Source organism: Zalophus californianus, chromosome 2, assembly GCF_009762305.2.
Source record: "Zalophus californianus isolate mZalCal1 chromosome 2, mZalCal1.pri.v2, whole genome shotgun sequence".
Taxonomy (NCBI): domain Eukaryota; kingdom Metazoa; phylum Chordata; class Mammalia; order Carnivora; family Otariidae; genus Zalophus; species Zalophus californianus.
This window is the reverse complement of record NC_045596.1, coordinates 162,135,700-162,157,456: the sequence shown is the minus strand read 5'-3', so window position 1 is coordinate 162,157,456 and position 21,757 is coordinate 162,135,700. Positions and strand designations below refer to the sequence as shown.

General features: G+C 37.7%; 1 protein-coding gene across 2 annotated transcripts in view; it reads right to left on the bottom strand.

Annotated features, from left to right (window-relative positions):
• Window positions 1–7,643: 7,643 nt before the first annotated feature.
• LOC113924821 (arylamine N-acetyltransferase 1) overlaps window positions 7,644–21,757 on the bottom strand; it is a 44,465-nt gene continuing 30,351 nt past the window's right edge. For both annotated transcript variants that reach the window (XM_027599085.2, XM_027599086.2), the window contains one exon: window positions 7,644–8,836. In XM_027599085.2, coding sequence (XP_027454886.2) covers window positions 7,958–8,830 — 873 coding nt within the window. In that variant the 5' untranslated portion in view covers window positions 8,831–8,836 and the 3' untranslated portion in view covers window positions 7,644–7,957. The remainder of the gene's footprint in view (window positions 8,837–21,757) is intronic.

Below are 21,757 nucleotides of genomic sequence, written 5' to 3'. Positions count from 1 at the left end.
TTTATCTTGATGAAGTCCCAATAGTTCATTTTTGCTTTTGTTTCCCTTGCCTTTGGAGACCTGTCTAGCAAGAAGTTGCTGTGACTGATGTTGAAGAGGTTACTGCCTATGTTCTCTAGGATTTTGATGGATTCCTGTCGGACGTTGAGGTCTTTCATCCATTTTGAGTTTATCTTTGTGTATGGTGTAAGACAATGGTTCAATTTCATTCTTCTGTGTGTGGCTGTCCAATTTTCCCAGCACCATTTATTGAGGAGATTGTCTTTTTTCCACTGAATATTTTTCTTGCTTTGTTGAAGATTAGTTGACCATAGAGTTGAGGGTACTTTTCTGGGTTCTCTTTTCTGTTCCACTCATCAGTGTATCTGTTTTTGTGCCAGTACTATGCTGTCTCCATGATTACAGCTTTGTAATATAGCTTGAAGTCAGGCACTGTGATGACCCCAGCTTTGAATTTCTTTTTCAACATTCCCCTGGTGATTAGAGGTCTTTTTTGCTCCACACACATTTTAGGATTGTTTGTTCTAGCCCTGTGAAAAATGTCAATGGTATTTTGATAATGAGTGCATTGAATATGTAGATTGCTTTGGGAAGCACATTTTCACAATATTTGTTCTTCCAATCCATGAGCATCAAATATTTTTCCATCTCTTTCTGTCTTCTTCAATATCTTTCATAAGTGTTCTGTAGTTTCTAGTATATAGATCCTTTACCTCTTGGGTTAGGTTTATTCCTAGGGATCTTATGGTTTTTGGTGCAATTGTAAATGGGATCGGTTCCTTAAATTCTCTTTCTTCGGTCACATTGTTCATGTATAAAAATGCAACTGATTTTTTTTAAAGATAAAGTCACAAGCCATTTATTCATCCAACTAAAATTTTTTGAACATTCATTACATAAAAAAGAGAACAGAGTAATGAACAACACAATACTTCTTTTCATAGTCTCCTCATCTAGAAAAGAGCCAGGCAGGTAAACAATTACAACTCATTGCATAACATGATCAGCTTGACATTTTAAAAAGATTCCTTTCACAACATGGAAAGGAGTGGTTTGGAAGAAGAAAAAAGCCAAGAGTCCAGTTATAGAGGTATCATGCAGTTTATGTAACAGAACATAGGTTGCAAAGGTTAGATCATGAGGAAATGACTGTCAGGAGAGGAGACACATTCAGAAGATTGGGTGGGCTCAAATTCCAGCCACCAAACCTACAAAATTACCTGCAAAATGCAACTGATTTCTGTGCATTGATTTTGTATTCAGTTGCTGAACTGCTGTGAGTTCTAGTAACTTGGGTGTGGAGTCTTTTGGGTTTTCCACATAAAGTATCATGTCATCTGCGAAGAGAGAGAGTTTGACTTCTTCTTTGCTAATTTGAATGTCTTCTACTTGTTTTTGTTGTCTGATTACTGAGGCTAGGGCTTCTAGTACTATGGTGAACAAAAATGGTGAGAGTGGGTCTCCCTGTAGTGTTCTTGACCTTAAGGGAAAAGCTCTGTTTTTCCCCATTGAGAATGATATTCACTATGGGCTTTTCATAGATGGTTTTTAAGGTCTTAAGGTATGTTCCTTCTATCCCTACACTCGGGAGAGTTTTTGTAAAGAAAGTATTCTGTATTTTGTCAAATTCTTTTTCTGCATCAATGAAGAGCATCATGTGATTCTTGTCTTTTCTTTTGTTAATGTGTTCTATCACATTGATTGATTCCCGAATGTTGAACAACCCTTGCATCCCAGGAATAAATCCCACCTGGTCATGATGAATAATCCTTTTAATGTACTGTTGGATCCTATTTCCTGGGATCTTGGTGAGTATTTTGGCATCCATGTTCATCAGGGATATTGGTCTGTAATTCTCCTTTTTGATGGGGACTTGTCTGGTTTTGGGATCAAGGTAATGCTGGCCTCATGGAACGAGTTTGGAAGTTTTCCTTCCATTTTTATTTTTTGAAACAGCTTCAGTAGAATAGGTCTTATTTCTTCTTTAAATGTTGGGTAGAATTCCTCTGGGTAGCCATACAGCCCTGGACTCTTGTTTTTTGGGAGGTTTTTGATTACTGCTTCAATTTCCTTACTGGTTATTGGTCTGTTCAGATTTTCTACTTCTTCCTGTTTCAGTCTTGGTAGTTTATAAGTTTCCAGGAATGCATCCATTTTCTTCCAGATTGCCTAATTTGTTGGCATATAGTTGCTCAAAAAATGTCTAATAATTATTTGTATTTCCTTGGTGTTGGTCATGATCTCTCCCTTTTCATTCATGATTTTATTAATTTGGGTCTTTTTTCTTTTTGATAATTCTTCCAAAGATTTATCTTATTCTTTCTAAGAACTAGCTTTTAGTTTCATTGATCTGCTCTACTGTTCTGGTTTCTATTTCATTGATTTCTGCTCTAATCTTTGTTATTTCTCTTCTCCTGCTTGGTTTAGGCTTTATTTGCTATTCTTTCTCCAGTTCCTTTAGATGTAAGGTTAGTTTGTGTATTCGAGATTTTTCTAGTTTTTAGAGAGAGTTTTGTATTGCAAAGTACTTCCCTCTTAGGACCACCTTTGCTGTATCCCAAAGGTTTTGTACAGCTGTGTTTTCATTTTCATTTCTTTCCATGAATTTTTAAAATCTTTATTTTCCTGGTTGATCCATTCATTCTTCAGCAGGATGCTCTTTAACCTCCAAGTGTTTGAGTTCCTTCCAAATTTCCTCTTGTGATTGAGTTCAAGTTTCAAAACCTTGTGGTCTGAAAATATGCAGGGAATGGTCTCAATCTTTTGGTACTGGTGGAGACTTGATTTGTGACCCTGTGTGTGATTTATTCTGGAGATAGTTCCATATACACTAGGGGAAGAATGTGTATTCTGTTGCTTTAGGATGGAATGCTCTGTGTATATCTGTTACATCCATCTGGGTCAGTGTGTCATTCAAAGCCCTTGTTTCCTTGTTGATCTTCTGCTTAGATGATCTATCCATTGCTGTGAGTGGGGTGTTGATGTCCCCTACTATTATTGTATTATTATCAATGTGTTTCTTTAACTGTGTTATTACTTGGTTGATATAATTGGTTGCTCCCAAGTTAGGGGCATAAATCTTTGCCATTGTTAGATTTTCTTTTTGGATAGACCCTTTAAGTATGATATAGTGTCCCTCTTCATCTCTTACTAGTCTTTGGTTTAAAATGTAATTTGTCTGATATAAGGATTGCTACCCAGCTTTCTTTTATGTCCATTAGCATGATAAATGGTTCTTCATCCCCTCACTTTCAATCTGGACGTGTCTTTGGGTCTAAAGTGAGGCTCTTGTAGACAGCATATGAATGGTTCTTGCCTTTTTATCCAATCTGATACCCTGTGTCTTTTGATTGGAACATTTAGCCCATTTACATTCAGAGTAACTATTGAAAGATATGAATTTATTGCCATTGTAATACCTATAAGTTCCTGTTTCTGTAGATTTTGTTTTCTTCTGGTTTATGTTACTCTTATGTTACTTTTGGTCTCTCTTTGCTTACATTACCTTAATATTTAATTAAACTTACATTACATTAATATACAGCAATTAAATATATATATAGCAATTCAATTCAATTAATTGCTTACATTACATTAATGTTTCCTGTGGTGCTGTCTTGGTGGTCACATATTCTTTCAATTTCTGTCTGTCCTGGAAGTTCTTTATCTCTCTTTCCATTCTTAATGACAGCCTTGCTGGATAAAGTATTCTTGGCTCCATGTTCTTCTCATTTATACTCTGAGTATATCATGCCAGATCTTTATGGCCTGTCAGGTCTCTGTGGATTAAGTCTGATGTCAGTCTAATGTTCCTACCCCTATAGGTTAAGAACCTCTTGTCTCCAGCTGCTTTCAAGATTTTTTTCTTTCTCTGAAATTTTCAAGCTTCCTTAGTATATGTCAGAGTGTTGATCTATTTTTATTGATTTTGGGAAGGGTCCTCTCTGTCTTGGATATGAATGGCTGTTTCCTTCCCCAGATTAAGGAAGTTCTCAGCTATAATTTACTCAAATATACCTTCTGACCCTCTCTCTCTTTCCTCTCCCTAAGGCACTCTAATAATTCTGATGTTTCATTTTATGGCATTACTGATTTCTCAAAGCCTTCCTTTCTGGTCTATTAGTCTATTAGTTGTTTTTCTCTCTTTTCCTCAGCTTCCTTCCTTTCCAACTTGTCTTCTATGTCACTTACCATCTCTTCTGCCTCAGTTACCTTAGTTGTTAAAGCATCCAATTTAGACTTCATCTCAGAGCATTTTTAATTTAGGCCTGATTAGATCTCATTTCTGCAATAAGAGATTCTCTAATATCTTTTATGCTTTTTTCAAGCCCAGCTATTAACTTTATAATTGTTGTCCTGAATTCCATCTCTGACATTTTACTTAAATCCACATCAATTAGATCTGTGGTAGAGAGTATTATCTCTGGATCTTTCTTTTGTTTTGAATTCTTTCTTCTAGTCATTTTGCCTAAAGACATATGGATGAACAGATGAAAAAAAAATACAAATATCAACCCCAACTCAAGGGAAATACACACTAGCTAATTCTGAAGTATCAGAAACCAAAAAAAAAAAAAAAAAAAAAAGGCAGGGGTTGGGGGGAAGAGAGAATAAAATCTCCCAGGTGGACAAAACAAGGTGATCCACTTGGTCCCAGGTGTATTTTGGTCTGTGTTAGAAGACACTAAATCCCAAAATTGTAAAGAAGGCAAAACTATACATATACAAAAATAAAATTGAATACAGTGAGAGGAAACCAAAAATGAAGAATATGTCTAGGAAATGTAAATGTAAAAAACGAAAGTTAAAAAAAGACTTAAAAATAAAGAGTTGATAAAATAAAAAACTCGTTGAAAAGGGAAAATTTTAAACTGAAATATAAAAGAATCATGAGAAACAACCTCGAATTCTATGTACTATTTTCCCTTAGAGCTGCACGTTTGCAGTGCTGTGTGTTCTCTAAGCTTGGTGTTCCTTGTTCTTTCAGCTAGTCCTGGAGCAGGGGCCTGCTGCACTGAGTCTCAGGTGTCTTTGTCTTGGCTGAGTTGCACCAACCCTTGCCAGGGGGCGGGCTCAATATAAGGTTTTTCTGTGTCTCTTTTGTTCCCTGAAGGCTTTCTAGGCCTCTTTAGAAGATGAGAGTAAAAATGGCTGTGCCCCAATCTCCAGCCCCCAAGCTGAAAGACTTGTCCCCTTTCTTCAGTAAACCCTCAGGGATAAGCAGTTTTCACTGTGTGTGCCACACTGCAGACTCCTGGGGGAAGGTGGAGGTTCATGCATTTCTGTCATTTTCAGAACACCCCCCCCCCAGTAGAAGGGTCACCTGGTCATGCGTGTACCTGTACCACCCCTACTGGAGAAAGGTAGGGGGTCATGAGCCTCTGTCTTTGCAGGGACCCTGCAAGGACAGCATTCACCTAGTAGTGCCAGTGCCCCCATTGCCCATCCCGGGGGAAGGCAGAGGGCCATGGCTTTAACTGACCTTTGCAAGGCTCCTCCCCACTCCACTGAGAGGTGTCACCAGAGCCTGCAGGGTTCACGGTTTATGGTAAACCAAGCTGAGAGCTTCTTCCTGGGCTCACAGACAGTAACCAGGTTCCCCGCTCCAATGCTGGGGAACTCTGCTGGCTCAGGGACCCCGCATGCTCTCTGTGACCCCAGGGATCTTGAGACTACACTGTTCCACCTAGGATTCTGTCCTACTTCACCAAAGAGCATCTTTCTGGCAGGGATGTCTCTCACTGGAGCGGATTTTTAAAGGTTCAGATTTTGTGCTCTGGGGCTATATCACTTTCTGGTAGCCGGCTTACAGAGGCTCCCTCCCCTCTGCCATTTATCCTCCGATATGTCCCCTTCATTTCACTTCTCCACACTCCTACCCTGCAAAAGGTGGTCACTTTTCTATTTATAGAATTCCAGCAATTCTTTTGTTGTATCTCAGGTTGAATTCATAGGTGTTCAGAGTGATTTCATAGTTATCTAGCTAAATTCAGAGGACCAGATGAAATGAGGTCCCCTACTCTTCCACCAAATTGCGTCTCTTCCATGATTATTTTTTCTACATTCTGATTTTATTCTGTTTCTTTTTTAATTTAGTTAGTTAACATATAGTGCATTATTGATTTCTGGAATAGAATTCAGTAATTCATCACTTACATACAATCCCCAGTGCTCATCACAAGTGTTTTCTTTTTACAGATTTTTAAAAGATTTTTAAAGATTTTTTAAAAATATTTTTCTTTTTAAAGATAGAGTGTGAGGTAGAGCAGGTGCAGGGGCAGAGGGAGAGAAGGAGACTCCCCACTGAGCAGGGAGCTCATTGTGGGGTTTGATCCCAGGACCATGGATTCATGACCTGAGTTGAAGGCAGACAACTGACTGAGCTGCCCTCAACAAGTGCCTTCTTTATTACCCATCATCCATCTGGCCCATCCACCACCCACCTCCCTCCATCAACCCTCAGTTTGTTCTCTATTGTTAAGAGTCACTTATAGCTTGTTTCCCTCTCCCCTTTTATTCTTTTCCCATATCCCATATGTTCATCTGTTTTCTTTCTTAAATTCCACATATGAGTGAGACCATATGGTATTTTTCTTTCTCTGACTTATTTCATGTGGCATAATACACTCTAGTCCATCTACATCACTGCAAATGGCAAGAGTTCATTCTTTCTGATGGCTAATAGTCCATATATATATATATATATATATATATATATATATATATATATATATATATATCTCACCTCTTCTATATCCATTCATCAGTTGTTGGACATGTGGGCTCTCTCCATAGTTTGGCTATTGTTGATAATGTTGCTATAAACATTGGGGTGCATGTACCACCTTAGAATCTGTATTTTTGTATCTTTTTGGTAAATACCTAAGAGTGAGATTGCTGAATTGTAGGGAGTTCTATTTTTAACTTTTTGAGGAACCTCCAAACTGTTCCCCAGCGTGGCTACACCAGTTTTCATTCCCACCAACAGTGCAAGAGGGTTCCCCTTTCTCCATAGCCTCACCAACACCCGTTTTTTCTTTGTTGTTAATTTTAGCCATTCTGATAAGTGAGGTGATAACACACTGTAGTTTTGATTTTTATTTCCCTGATGATGAGTGATGTTGAGCATTTTTTCATGTGTCTGTTAGCCATTTGTATGTCTTCTTTGGAGAAGTGTCTATTCATGTCTTCCACATATTTCTTAACCAGATTATTTGTTTTGGGGGGTGTTAAGTTTGATAAATTCTTTATAGACTTTGGTATTAACCCTTATCTGATATGTCGTTTGCAAATATCTTCTCCCATTCCATGAGCTGCCTTTTAGTTTTATTGTCTCCTTCACTGTGCAGAAGCTTTTTATTTTGATGAAGTCCCAATTGTTTATTTTTGCTTTTGTTTCCCTTGCCTCTGGTAACGTGTCTAGTAAGAACTTGCTGCAGCTGAGGTCAAAGAGGTTTCTGCCTGTGTTTTCCTCTAGGATTTGGATGGTTTCCTGTCTCACATTTAGGTCTTTTGAATTTATTTTTTGTGTATGGTCTAAGAAAGTGGTCCAGTTTCATTTTGTGCATGTGGCTGTCCAGTTTTCCCAACACCATTTGTTGAGGGGACTGTCTTTTTTTCCATTGGATGTTCTTTCCTGCTCTATTGAAGATTAGTTGACTATATAGTCGTGGATCCATTTCTGGGCTCTCTATTCTGTTCCATTGATCTATGTGTCTTTTTTTGCCAGTACCATACTGTCTTGATGACTACAGCTTTGTAATGTTAAATGCTGACATTTTTAAGGGTAAAATTTTCCTCAGTATAATGTGTGAGTATTGGGGAAATATGGTAGCTGATAATTGATAAATTGGGTGATACAGACATTTACTATTTTATTATCTCTATGATTAAAATTTTTTATAATAAAAAGTTTCAGTACATGAAGTAATACTGAGGACCATTTTTGCTCCTTATACTAAATGGTAAAAAATTGATCACCATGTTTGGGCACAAGCTTTCTCTCCAAGGAAATATTAAATATATTTTTCAGCTCTTTTTCTACTTCTTCCTCATTCAGTATTTTAAACTCTATCAAATCCATATTGTCCTTAAAATTGAATTTCCTATAGGTAAGGGTGCAGCCCACTAAACAGTGAACCCCTTCAGAGGTCTGCAAGGAACAGAATGACTTGTTTGTAAACACAGATGTTGGAGACATCTGAAGGTATGTATTCACAGACTCAAAATCTTCAATTGTTCGAGGTTCAAGAGTAAAGGAGTATATTTTTCGGTATTTATTCTTTTCTAGGAGATCAGAATTAAGAAACTCTTGGTTTGGAATGTACTGGTCTCTTCTGATTTGGTCCAAGTACCAGATTCCTTTGTCTTCTGTCAAGTGGAAGATGCAAGGCACCTGAGGCTGATCCTTCCCAGAAATTAACTCCAGAGGCTGCCACATCTGGTAAGAGCGTCCAAACCCAGCATCTACTATGTAATTCCTGCCATCAGTAGTCACTTTCAGCAGAAGGTGAATCATAGCCTTGCTATATTTGCTGGCTGGAGTACTGTAAACATACCCTCCTAACATTGTGGTCTCAAAACCGATTGTGGTCAGAGCCCAGTACAGAAGATGATTGACCTGGAGACACCACCCACCACGGTTCTTCCTTACAACTTGATCAAAAATGGGCTCCAAGCCCAATTCCATGGCTTCCCCACAATGGATGTCAAGGTTCTCAAAGGGAATGGTTCGGATTTGGTGCTGAAGAATATCAGTTAATGTTTCCAAGTCCAATTTCTTCCTAGAGTTCTTATAACCGATTCTTTCAAAATATGCTTCGATGTCCATGATCCCCTAAGGGAAGTACAACAAAACAGAAATAAATACATTACTTTTGCACTGGATTTCTTTGATTAGCTTAATTATAACTAACGTATTTTAAAAATGTAAATGCAATCAGTGGTTATAAATATCCATAATCATAAGTCTTTTTTTTAGTGCTTTTATTGTATAAATTACTTCTGTACATATAAACTCACTTAGTAGACTTAGTAACCCCGTAGGAAAACTATTATCCCTTCTTTCATGTTTTAACCATGAGAAATTGGAAATCCATCAAAAGTGAGGAGTGAAATTATAAAAACAGTTTACATGTGATTTTCCTCATGACGAACAAAACAAGGTTCAAATTGGTATCAAAATAGGGTTTAAAAATAGTTCCTAATACAAACAGAAGAAAGAGTCTATATAAAGTCTATAAAGAGTCTATAGATTTCATGGTACCTGATCCACTCAGTTTCCCCTTTAGATAAAATTATTTGGTCAAAGTTTCCCACTCAAAGATTATATTCATTTTTGTATTGATTTATTAATTCATTCAATATATTCAATATATTTTCTGAATACCTACTATGTATTTGCTCCTGATCTGCTGCTTGCTTGCCCTCAGAAATCTTACATTTTAGTGGGAGTTGGATGACATAGATAATAAATTGGATAAACCAATAAAACATTCAATTTCTTAGATTCTGATAAGTGCCCTGTGGAAAACTAAAGCAAAGAAAGAACACATGTTATGCACTGAGAAAACTAATTTTGAATAAAGTGATCAAAAAATCACCATTGTGACCTTAAAGATGTGAAAGAATGAGCCATGTCCACATGCATGGGGAATACCATTCAGGCAGAAGAAACAAAGCAAAAAAAGTCTCAAAGTAGAACCTGCTTAGAATTCTCAAAGAACATGTAGGAGGCCAGGGCGATTGAAGCAGAGTGAGTGGAAGGGAATGTGAACTGAGATGAGATCAAACAATTAACATAGGCTTAAAAATCAGTGGGGGAACGTTGCAGTTTAGGCAAAGTGTACCATAATCAATTTGATATTTCTGGCTATTATATGAAGAATAAGCTGTATGTATTCAGCTAAATAAATAGACATGTGACCCATGTGGACCAATTAAAAATATGTAGGTTCTAGGACCAGTACTTTGCTCATGAATGGTATGTTATCCAAGTCAAGTCAATGAGACTCTATTGAAGGAATATTTCAGAAACCTAAGCAGATATGTTCTGCTGCAGGGCTAAGAATTGGTAGGGTATTTTCTCAAAGCTACTGGGAGAACTTGCTGAAAAATAATATCAACAAAAATTTATGGGGTTGAGGAGTGAAAAGCAGGAGAAAAGAAGATGAGAAAAGACCTGAATCAAATCTTAAATTATCGCTTGACCTTCTGTTAAAGTGAGCTAGCAAAAAAAAAAAAATCCTTATTTTGCTAAATCCCATGTAGAAAAGGTTTCTGTCCCTTGCTGGTGAAAAGTCCTAATCCCATGTAGATGCTAATTGTAACAGTAGTGCATTACCTTTGTTAATATGACATGGCCTGAGGTGACATGATACAAAAGGCCCTGTCCCCTAGGCCAGTGGTGATAAGCTATGTGTTTCTATTGTCCTTATTCTCATTTCTTTTGTATTCTATTTTTCTTTCTTGATCAGCTCTTCTCATTTTGCTAGGGTTTTAACTTTCTCTATTTTTAACTTCTGCAACATTATTTTCTCTAAATCTATTAAGTTTATTTCATCTCTTCTCGTCTTATTTGCATTGATATCCTTTACCAACATGTACACAACTCTAAAACTACCACTCAGACACGGAGAAACAATTGTAATTGAGCCAGGCCATCCAAAACCCTCTCTTATTCTATATCCAGAAGCATTGTTGAATAAGTAAGGAGGACTGGTGATATGGAACAAAAGAAATATGGCTTAGACATGCTTGACCTTTAAAAAAAAATTTAGTCAACAGTCTTTTCCCTTTTCAATTAAGTTAACATATAGTGTATTATTAGTTTCAGGGGTAGAATTTAGTGATTCATTACTTACATATAACACCCAGTGCTCATGACATTAACTGTCCACCTTAATGCCCATTACCCAAATATCCCACCCCGCCACCTCCCCTCCAGCAACCCTCGGTTTCTTTCCTATAGCTAAGACTCTTATGGTTTGCCTCCCTCTCTGTTTTTATCTTACTTTGTTTTTCCTTCCCTTCCCCTATGTTCATCTGTTTTGTTTCTTAAATTCCTATGAGTAAAATCATATGGTATTTGTCTTTTCTGACTGACTTATTTTGCTTAGCATAATATCTGGTTACAACCACGTCATTGTAAGTGGCAAGATTTCCTTCTTTTTGATGGCTGAGTAACATTCCATTATATATATATATAATCACATCTTTATCAATTCATCATCCATAGACATCTGGGTTCTTTCCATATTTGGCTATTATGGACATTGCTGCTATAAACATTGAAATGCACGTGTCTCTCAGAATCACTACGTTTGTATCCTTTGGTTAAATACCTAGTGGTGCAATTCCTGGGTCATAGGGTAGGTTTATTTCTAACTTTTCGAAGAACCTCCATACTGTTTTCCAGAGTGGCTACACCAGTTTGCATTCCAAACAACAGTGTAGGAGGGTTCCCCTTCCTCCGCATCTTTGTCGACATCTGTTGTTTCCTGACTTGTTAATTTTAGCTATTCTGACTCATGTGAGGTGGAATCTCATTGTTTTGATTTGTATTTCCTTGATACTGAGTGACATTGAGCATTTTTTCATGTGTCTGTTGGCCCTTTGCATGTCTTCTGTGGGGAAATGTCTGTTCATGTCTTCTGTCCATTTCTTGACTAGATTATTTGTTTTTTTCGGTGTTGAGCAAGCTATAAATTCTTTATAGATTTTGGATACTAGCCCTTTATCTGATATGTCATTAACAAATATCTTCTCCCATTCTGCGGGTTGCCTTTTAGTTTTGTTGACTGTTTCCTTTGCTGTGCAAAAGCTTTGTATTCTGATGAAGTCCCGATAGTTCATTTTTGCTTTTGTTTCCCTTGCCTTTGAAGACATATCTAGCAAGAATTTACTGGTAATGAGGTTGAAGAGGTTGATGCTTGTGTTCTCCACTAGGATTTTGATGGTTTACTGTCTCACATTTAGGTATTTCATCCATTTTGAATATATTTTTGTGTATGGTGTAAGAAAATGGCTCAGTTTCATTCTTCTACATGTGGCTGTCCAGTTTTCCCAACAGCATTTGTTGAAGAGACTGTTTTTTTCCCCCCACTAGCTATTCTTTCCTGCTTTGTTGAAGATTAGTTGCCCAGAGTTGAGGGTCCATTTCTGGATTCTCTATTCTGTCCCATTGATCTATGTGACTGTTTTTATGGCATACTGTCTTGATGGTTACAGCTTTGTAATTCAGCTTGAAGTCCAGAATTGTGATGCCACCAGCTTTGGTTTTCATTTTCTTTCTTCCTTCCTTCCTTTTTCTTTCTCTCTCTCTCTCTCTCTTTCTTTCAAGATTTTGCTTATTTATTTGACAGAAAGAGAGTATGAGCAGGGGGAGCAGCAGAGGGAGGGGGAGAAGCAGGCTCCCCGTTGAACAGGGAGCATGATGTGGGCTTGATCCCAAGGCCATGGGAACATAACCTGAGCCAAAGGCAGATGCTTAATGAACTAAGCCACCCAGGCACCCCTGGTTTTCTTTTTCAACATTCCTTTAGCTATTCAGGGTCTTTCCTGGTTCCATACAAATTTTAGCGTTGTTTGTTCCAGCTCTGAAAATGCTGGTGGTATTTTGATAAGGATTGTTTTAAATGAGTAGATTGCCTTTATTTATATATTTGGCTGTTCCCATAAGGGGAATAAACACTAACAGTTGTTAGATCTTCTTGTTGGATATACCCCTCTATTATGATGTAGTGTCCTGTTCATCTATTACTACAGTCTTTGGTTTAAAATCTAGTTCGTCTGATATAAGGATGGCTACTCCAGCTTTCTTTTGATGTAAATTAGCAGGATATATGGTTCTCCACTCCTTCACTTTCAATCTGGAGGTGTATTTGGGTCTAAAATGAATCTTTTGTAAGTAACATATCAATGGTTCCTTTTTTTAAAAATCCATCTGATACCCTATATCTTTTTTATTTTTTCTATTTTTATTTTTTGGAGCATTTAGTCCATTTACATTCAGAACAATTATTGAACAATATGAATTTACTGCCATTGTATTACTTGTAAAGTCACTGTTCCTGTAGATTGTCTCTGTTCCTCTCTGGTCTTTGTTACATTTGGCCTCTCATCACTCATAGGGTCCCCTTTAATATTTCTTGAAGGGCTGGTTTAGTGGCCATGAATGCCTTTAGTGTTTGCTTGTCTTGGAAACTGTTTTTTTCTAATCTGAATGACAGCCTTGCTGGATAAAGTATTCTTGGCTACATATTTATCCCACTTAGCACATTGAATATATCATGGCCGTCCTTTATGGTCTTGCCAGGTCTCTGTATACAGGTCTGCTGCCAGCCTTATGTTTCGACCTTTGTAGCTTAAAGGCCTCTTCTCCAAAGCTGTTTTCAGGATTTTCTCATTATACTTGCAATTTGCAAGTTATATGTTGTGGTGTTGACCTTTTTTGTTGCTTTTGAGGGGAGTTCTCTGTGCCTCTTAGACTTAAGTGTCCGTTTCCTTCCTCAGATTGTAGAAGTTCTCTGCTGTAATTCGTTCAAATAAATATTCTGCTCCTCTTTCCCCACTCTTTGTCTTCTGGGATTCCTATAATATGGATGTTAATTTGTCATATGGAATTGCTGAGGTCCCTAAGTCTATCTGTGTGATCTAATAGTTTTCTTTCCCTGTTCTTTTCAGCTTCCTTATTTTCCATAATTTCATCTTCTTTTTTTAAAAAGATTTTATTTATTTATTTGAGAGAGAGAGAATGAGAGAGAGCATGAGAGGGAAGAGGGTCAGAGGGAAAAGCAGACTCCCTGCTGAGCAAGGAACCCGATGCGGGACTCGATCCCGGGACTCCAGGATCATGACCTGAGCCGAAGGCAGTCGCTTAACCAACTGAGCCACCCAGGCGCCCCATAATTCCATCTTCTATATCACTGATTTGTTCTTCTGTTTCATTCATCATTGTTTTTATGGCCTCCACCTGTGATTGCATCTTGGTAATAGCATTTTTAATTTCAGTCTGACTGGATTTTAATTCTTTATCTCTACAGTAATGTATTCTCTAATGTTTTCTATACATCCGTCAAGCCCAGCTAGTATCTTTATAGTCTTTGTTCTAAATCTAGTTCAGACATCTTACCTATAACTGTATTGATTAAATTCCTGGAAGTGAGTACTACCACCTGTTCTTTCTTTTAGGGAGGTTTGCTTGGTCACGTCATTTTGGTCCAGCGAAGAAGAGGAAAAAAAAAAAAAAACAATAACAAGAGCAAGATGGTGGAGAAGTAGGAGACATAAATTTCGTCTGGTCCCAGGAATTCAACTAGATAGTTATCAAACCATTCTGAACACTTACAAACAACAGGGGATAGAAGAAAAGAATAGCAGCAATTCAACGAACAGAAAAGTGACCACTTTCTGGAAGTGTATATTTTTCTGGGGAGGCATTTTGTTCTCTCATTCATCTATTCTTCTCTGGACAAAATGACAAGATGGAAAAACTCACCTTAAAAAGAAAAAGAAAAGAAAAAGAAGAAGCAGTACCAGCTGCCAGGGACCTAATCAATATGGACATTAGTAAGATGTCAGAACTAGAGTTCAGAATGATGATTATAAATATACTAGCTGGGTTTGATAAAAGCATAGAAGATACTAGAGAATCCCTTTCTGGAGAATAAAAGAATTAAAATCTAACCAAGTTGAAATAAAAAAGGCTATTAATGAGACGCAATCAAAAGTGGAGGCTCTAACTCCTATGATAAATGAGGCAGAAGAGAGAATTAGTGATATAGAAGACCAAATGATGGAGACTAAAGAAGCTGAGAAAAAGAGAGATAAACAACTACTGGATCAAAAGGGGAGAATTCGAGAGATAAGGGATACCATAAGATGAAATTTTATTAAAATAATTGGGATCCCAGAAGAAGAAGAAAGAGAGAGAGGGGCAGAAGGTATATTGGAGCAAATTATAGCGGAGAACTTCCCTAATTTAGGGAAGGAAAAAGGCAAAAAAACCCAGGAGGCACAGAGAAGCCCCCTCAAAATCAATAACAATAGGTCAACACCTCAACATCTACTGGTAAAACTTAAAAGTCTCAGAGACAAAAAGAAAATCCTGAAAGCAGCTCGGGACTAAAGGTCTGTAACCTAAAATGGTAGACACATTATATTGGCAGCAGACCTATCCACAGAGACCTGGCAGGCCAGAAAGGACTGGCATGATATATTCAGGGCACTAAATGAGAAAAATAAGCAGCCAAAAATAGTATATCAAGTTCGGTTGTCATTGAAAATAGAAGGAGAGACAAAAACTTCCAGGACAAACAAAAACTAAAAGAATTTGTGAACACCAAACCAGCCCTAGAAATATCAAAGGGTCCTCTAAGCAAAAAGAGAGCTTAAAAGTAACATAGATCAGAAAGGAACAGAGACAATATACAGTAACAGTCACCTTCCAGGCAATACAATGGCAACTAAATTCATATCTTTCAATAGTTATCCTGAATGTAAATGGGTTAAATACTCCAATCAAAAGACACGGGGTATCAGATTGGATAAAAAACAAGAACCATCGATATGCGGTCTGCAAGAGAGTCATTTTAGACCCAAAGACACCTCCAGATTTAAAGTGAGGGAGTGGAAAACCATTTGCCATGCCAATGGACATCAAAAGAAAGCTGGGGTGGCAATCCTTATATCAGACAAATTATTTTTTTTAAGATTTTATTTATTTGACATAGAGAGACACAGCAAGAGAGGGAACACAAGCATGGGGAGTGGGAAAGGGAGAAGCAGGCTTCCCGGCGAGCAGAGAGCCTGATATAGGACTCAAGCCCAGGACCCTGGGATCATTACCTGAGCTGAAGGCAGACGCATAATGACTGAGCCACCCAGGGGTCCCAACAAATTAGATTTTAAACCAAAGACTATAATAAGAGATGAGGAAGGACAGTATATCATATTTAAGGGGTCTACCTGACAAGAAGATCTAACAATTTTAAGTATCTATGCCCCTAACATGGGAGCAACTAATTATATAAGCCAGTTAAAAACAAAATAAAAGAAACACATTGACAATAATACAATAATAGTAGGGGACTTTACACCCCCCCCCCACTGAAATGGACAGATCATCTAAGCAAAAGATCAACAAGGAAATAAAGGCTTTAAATGACACATTGGACCAGATGGACTTCACAGATATATTCAGAACATTCCAACCCACGGCAACAGAATACACATTCTTTTCTAGTACCCATGGAACATTTTCAATAATAGATCACATCTTGGGTCGCAAATCAGGTCTCAACCAGTACCAAAAGATTGGGATCATTCCCTGCATATTTTCGGACCACATGCTTTGAAACTAGAACTCAGTCACAAGAGGAAAGTCGGAAAGAACTCAAATACAGGGAAGCTAAAGAGCATCCTGCTAAAGAATGAATGGGTCAACCAGGAAATTAAATAAGAATTTAAAAAATTCATGGAAACCAATGAAAATGAAAACACAACTGTTCAAAATCTTTGGGATACAGCAAAGGCAGTCCTAAGAGGAAAGTACATAGCAATACAAGATTTCTCAAGAAACAAGAAAGGTCTCAAATACACAACCTAACCCTACACCTAAAGGAACTGGAGAAAGAACAGCAAATAAAGCCTAAACCCAGCAGGAGAAGAGAAATAATAAAGATCAGAGCAGAAATCAATGAACTAGAAACCAAAAGAACAGTAGAACACATCAACGAAACTAGGAGCTTGTTCTTTGAAAGAATTAACAAGATTGATAAAGCCCTGGCCAGACTGATCAAAAAGAAAAGAGAAATGACCCAAATAAAATCATGAATGAGAGGAGAGATCACAACCAATACCAAAGAAATACGAACAATTAGAACATATTATGAGCGACTATATGCCAGCAAATTAGACATTCCCATAAGGGGAATAAACACTAACAGTTGTTAGATCTTCTTGTTGGATATACCCCTCTATTATGATGTAGTGTCCTGTTCATCTATTACTACAGTCTTTGGTTTAAAATCTAGTTCGTCTGATATAAGGATGGCTACTCCAGCTTTCTTTTGATGTAAATTAGCAGGATATATGGTTCTCCACTCCTTCACTTTCAATCTGGAGGTGTATTTGGGTCTAAAATGAATCTTTTGTAACTAACATATCAATGGTTCCTTTTTTTAAAAATCCATCTGATACCCTATATCTTTTTTATTTTTTCTATTTTTATTTTTTGGAGCATTTAGTCCATTTACATTTCTCCCAGAAATGGATGCATTCCTAGAGACGGATAAACTACCAAAACTGAACCAGGAAGAAATAGAAAACCTGAACAGACACATAATCAGTAAGGAAATTGAAGCAGTAATCAAAAATCTCCCAACAAACAAGAGCCCAGGGCCAGATGGCTTCCCAGGGGAATTCTACCAAACATTTAAAGAAGAACTAATACATATTCTTCTGAAATTGTTCCAAAAAATAGAAATGGAAGGAAAACTTCCAAACTCATTTTATGAGGCCACCATTACCTTGATCCCAAAACCAAAGACCCCATCAAAAAGGGGAATTACAGACCAATATCCCTGATGAACATGGATGCAAAAATTCTCACCAAAATACTAGCCAATAGGATCCAACAGTACCTTAAAAGAATTAATCACCACAACCAAGTGGGATGTAGTCCTGGGATGCAAGGTCGGTTCAACATTTGCAAATCAATCAATGTGATACAATATATTAATAAAAAACAAGAATCGTATGATACTCTCAATAGATGCAGAAAAAGCATTTGACAAAGTACAGCATCTTTTCTTGATTAAAACTCTTCACAGTGTAGGGTTAGAGGGTACATACCTCAATATCATAAAAGCCATCTATGAAAAAGCCACAGCAAATATAATTCTCAACGGGGAAAAACTGAGAGCTTTTCCCCTAAGGTCAGGAACATGGCAAGGATGTCCACTATCACCACTGCTATTCAACATAGTATTAGAAGTCCTAGTCACAGCAATAAGACAACAAAAAGGCATCCAAATTGGCAAAGAAGGACTCAAACTCTCACTCTTTGCAGATGACATGATACTTTATGTGGAAAACCCAAAAGACTCCACCCCAAAACTGCTAGAACTCATACAGGAATTCAGTAAAGTGGCAGGATATAAAATCAATGCACAGAAATCAGTTGCATTTCTATACACCAACAACAAGACAGACGAAAGAGAAATTAAGGAGTTGATCCCATTTACAATTGTACCCAAAACCATAAGATACCTAGGAATACATCTAACCAAAGAGGCAAAGAATCTGTACTCAGAAAACTATAAAATACTCATGAAAGAAATTGAGGAAGATACAAAGAAGTGGAAAAACGTTCCATGCTCATGGATTGGAAAACCAATATTGTGAAGATGTCAATGCTACCTAGAGCAATCTACACATTTAATACAATCCCTATCAAAATACCATCCACTTTTTTCAAAGAAATGGAACAATTAATCCTCAAATTTGTATGGAAGCAGAAAAGACCCCGAATAGCCAGAGGAATGTTGAAAAAGAAAAGCAAAGCTGGTGGCATCACAATTCCGGACTTCAAGCTCTATTACAAAACTGTAATGAAGACAGTATAGTACTGGCACAAAAACAGACACATAAATCAAAGGAACAGAATAGAGAGCCCAGAAATGGACCCTCAACTCTAAGGTCAACTAATCGTTGACAAAGCGGGAAAGAATATCCAATAGAAAAAGTCCCTTCAAGAAATGGTATTGGGAAAATTGGACAGTCACATGCAGAAGAATGAAACTGGACCATTTCCTTACACCACACACAAAAATAGACTCAAAATGGACGAAAGACCTAAATGTGAGACCGGAATCCATCAAAATCCTAAAGCAGAACACAGGCAGCAACCTCTTCAACCTCAGCCACAGCAACTTCTTCCTAGAAACGTCGCCAAAGGCAAAGGAAGCAAGGGCAAAAGTGAACTATTGGGACTTCGTCAAGATAAAAAGGTTTTACACAGCAAAGGAAACAGTCCACAAAACCAAAAGACAACCGACAGAATGGGAGAAGATATTTGCAAATGACCTATCAGATAAAGGGCTAGTATCCAAAATCCATAAAGAACTTATCAAACTCAACACCCAAAGAACAAATAATCCAATCAAGAAATGGGCAGAAGACATGAACAGACATTTCTGCAAAGAAGACATCGAAATGGCCAATAGACACATGAAAAGTGCTCAACATCACTTGGCATCAGGGAAGTCCAAATCAAAACCTCAAAGAGATACCACCTCACACCAGTCAGAATGGCTAAAATTAACAAGTCAGGAAATGACAGATGTTGGCGGGGATGTGGAGAAAGGGGAACCGTCTTACACTGTTGGTGGGAATGCAAGCTGGTGTAGCCACTCCGGAAAATGGTATGGAGGTTCCTCAAAAAGTTGAAAATAGAGCTACCCTACGACCCACCAATTGCACTAGTGGGTATTTACCCCAGAGATCCAAATGTAGTGATCCGAAGGGGCACCTGCACCCCAATGTTTATAGCGGCAATGTACACAATAGCCAAACTATGAAAAGAGTCCAGATGTCCATCAACAAATGAATGGATAAAGAAGATGTGGTATCTATATACACACGGAACATTATGCAGCCATCAAAAAACGAGATCTTGTCATTTGCCAGAACGTGGATGGAACCAGAGGGTATTATGCTAAGTGAAATAAGTCAACCAGAGAAAGACAAGCATATGATCTCACTGATATGAGGAATTTGAGAAACAGGACAGAGGATCATAGGGAAAGAGAGGGAGAAATGAAACAAGACGGTGAGTTTCAAAACTCCAAATTTCAGGGACTCTCATGGCACAGACCCACACTGCTTCTCCTGGGGAAGGGGAGTCCTGCCCATTGTAGGTGGGGTCCTGCCAAGCTGCTTTTTGCAGGACCTGTCCCTGGAAAGCAATTGCATGACTGTGCAGTGGTTCACAGTTTATGGCAACACAGCAGAAAAAGCCATCATCTAGACTCCTTGTACTCAGCCAGCTTCCCCACTCCAATGCCTGGGAACTCTGCCACACTGAGGGACCACCTGTTCTTGCAACCCTGCAGATTCTCAGACCATGCTGTCACACCTGGGATTCAGTCCCATTTCACCACCTGAGCACCTTTAAGCCAGGCATATCCCCCACTGTAGCAGACTTCTAAAAGTTCCGATTTTGCGTTCCACTCCTTATAATGCTTTGTGGCAGCCTCCTTAAACAGCTCCTTCCCCTCTGCCATATCCTCTGCTATATCACACTGGATTCAAGTCCCCTTATCTCCTACCTTCCAAACGGTGGTCACTTTTCTACTTGTAGACTTGCAGCATTTGTTTTCTCAGATCTCTGATTTATTTCTTGGATGCTCAGAATGATTTGATAACTATCTAGTTGTATTTGATGGACAAGACAAACTTGGGGTCCCCCTACTCCTCTGCCATATTAACTCCTCCCCTTTAGTCAATAATCTTAATCTACTGAGACTCAAATTGGAACCAATTTACACATCAAGGCTAACCCTTCCACAATGTGGCACAGCCTGAGATGGCATGGTATAAAAGGCCCTGGCTCTAAGTTTAATAGTCATAAGTATTTCTCTTCTTTCTCCTTACATAATTTCTTTCTCCTTATATAATTTTATTTCTCTTTTTTGATCCAGCTATCACTCTCATACTGCCATTGCTTCCAACTTTCTCTGTTCACAGTATCTGAACTATTGTTTCCTTTCAATTTATTAGATTCATTACACTTCCTCTCATCTCACCAACAGCTTTCCCAATATTTAGAGAAGCTATAATACTCTACTATTTAGTCACAGAAAGAACAACTGGTATTTAGCCAGATCCCCCCATATCCTCTCTGGCACTAACCCAGAATCTATAAATGTGTATGTAAAGAAAAAAGATGAAGGTTAATTGAAAAGGAATCAAGTGGTTTATAGCTGGACCATTTGATTCTTGGTTAAACTATTATTCCTCCTACTCGAATATTATTTTATATTTATTACGAATTGTCATAATTTGTTTTCAAGTGTTTTCCTTTTCCCTTTTCTCTCTATTCTTCCCTTTTTTAAAGATATAATTTTAAATTAGAATTTAGTAACTGCATGTCCATGAAAAAAAAAAAACAGTTTCTGTTAGGAGTTTTGATGTAAGCAGCATATTGTAACCAAAAAATACTTGAGTATTGTGTGTCTAAACATAAGAAATTGTGTATTACTAAAGTTGTGATTCAAGGTGAAATGCTGAAAGCATTTAGAAAGTAGTTGGAAGGGAAATAGTTCATTGAAAACACTAATAGCTTTGTATATTGATTTGTAGCATCTCTGTAAAGTGATATACCCCTCCAGTTCAAAGATAAATACAAAAGATTCAAAGAAGACAGAATGAACATACTTAGAGTGCTTACCGAGAACTCTCAGAAAAGTACTTAATATCTTACTAAGTAAATAAGAAGGAGGTTGATTTTTAATTTTAATTCAGAATACTTAGAAATGTCTTATTCCTGGCCCTAACTCTAGAAATAATGGAAAAGATAGTAAAACGTATAATGTGATTTCCCTTGAAAACAAAAAGGTAGTTTGGTGGACCACGAATTCTTTTTAAAATCCCTAAAATCACAAAACAGAAGAGAAAGGACTGAAGAGCAAAGTGAACATCTGAAATATATAGGAGAAACTGCAGAAAGTTTAACCACATGAGATGAGCAGCATGG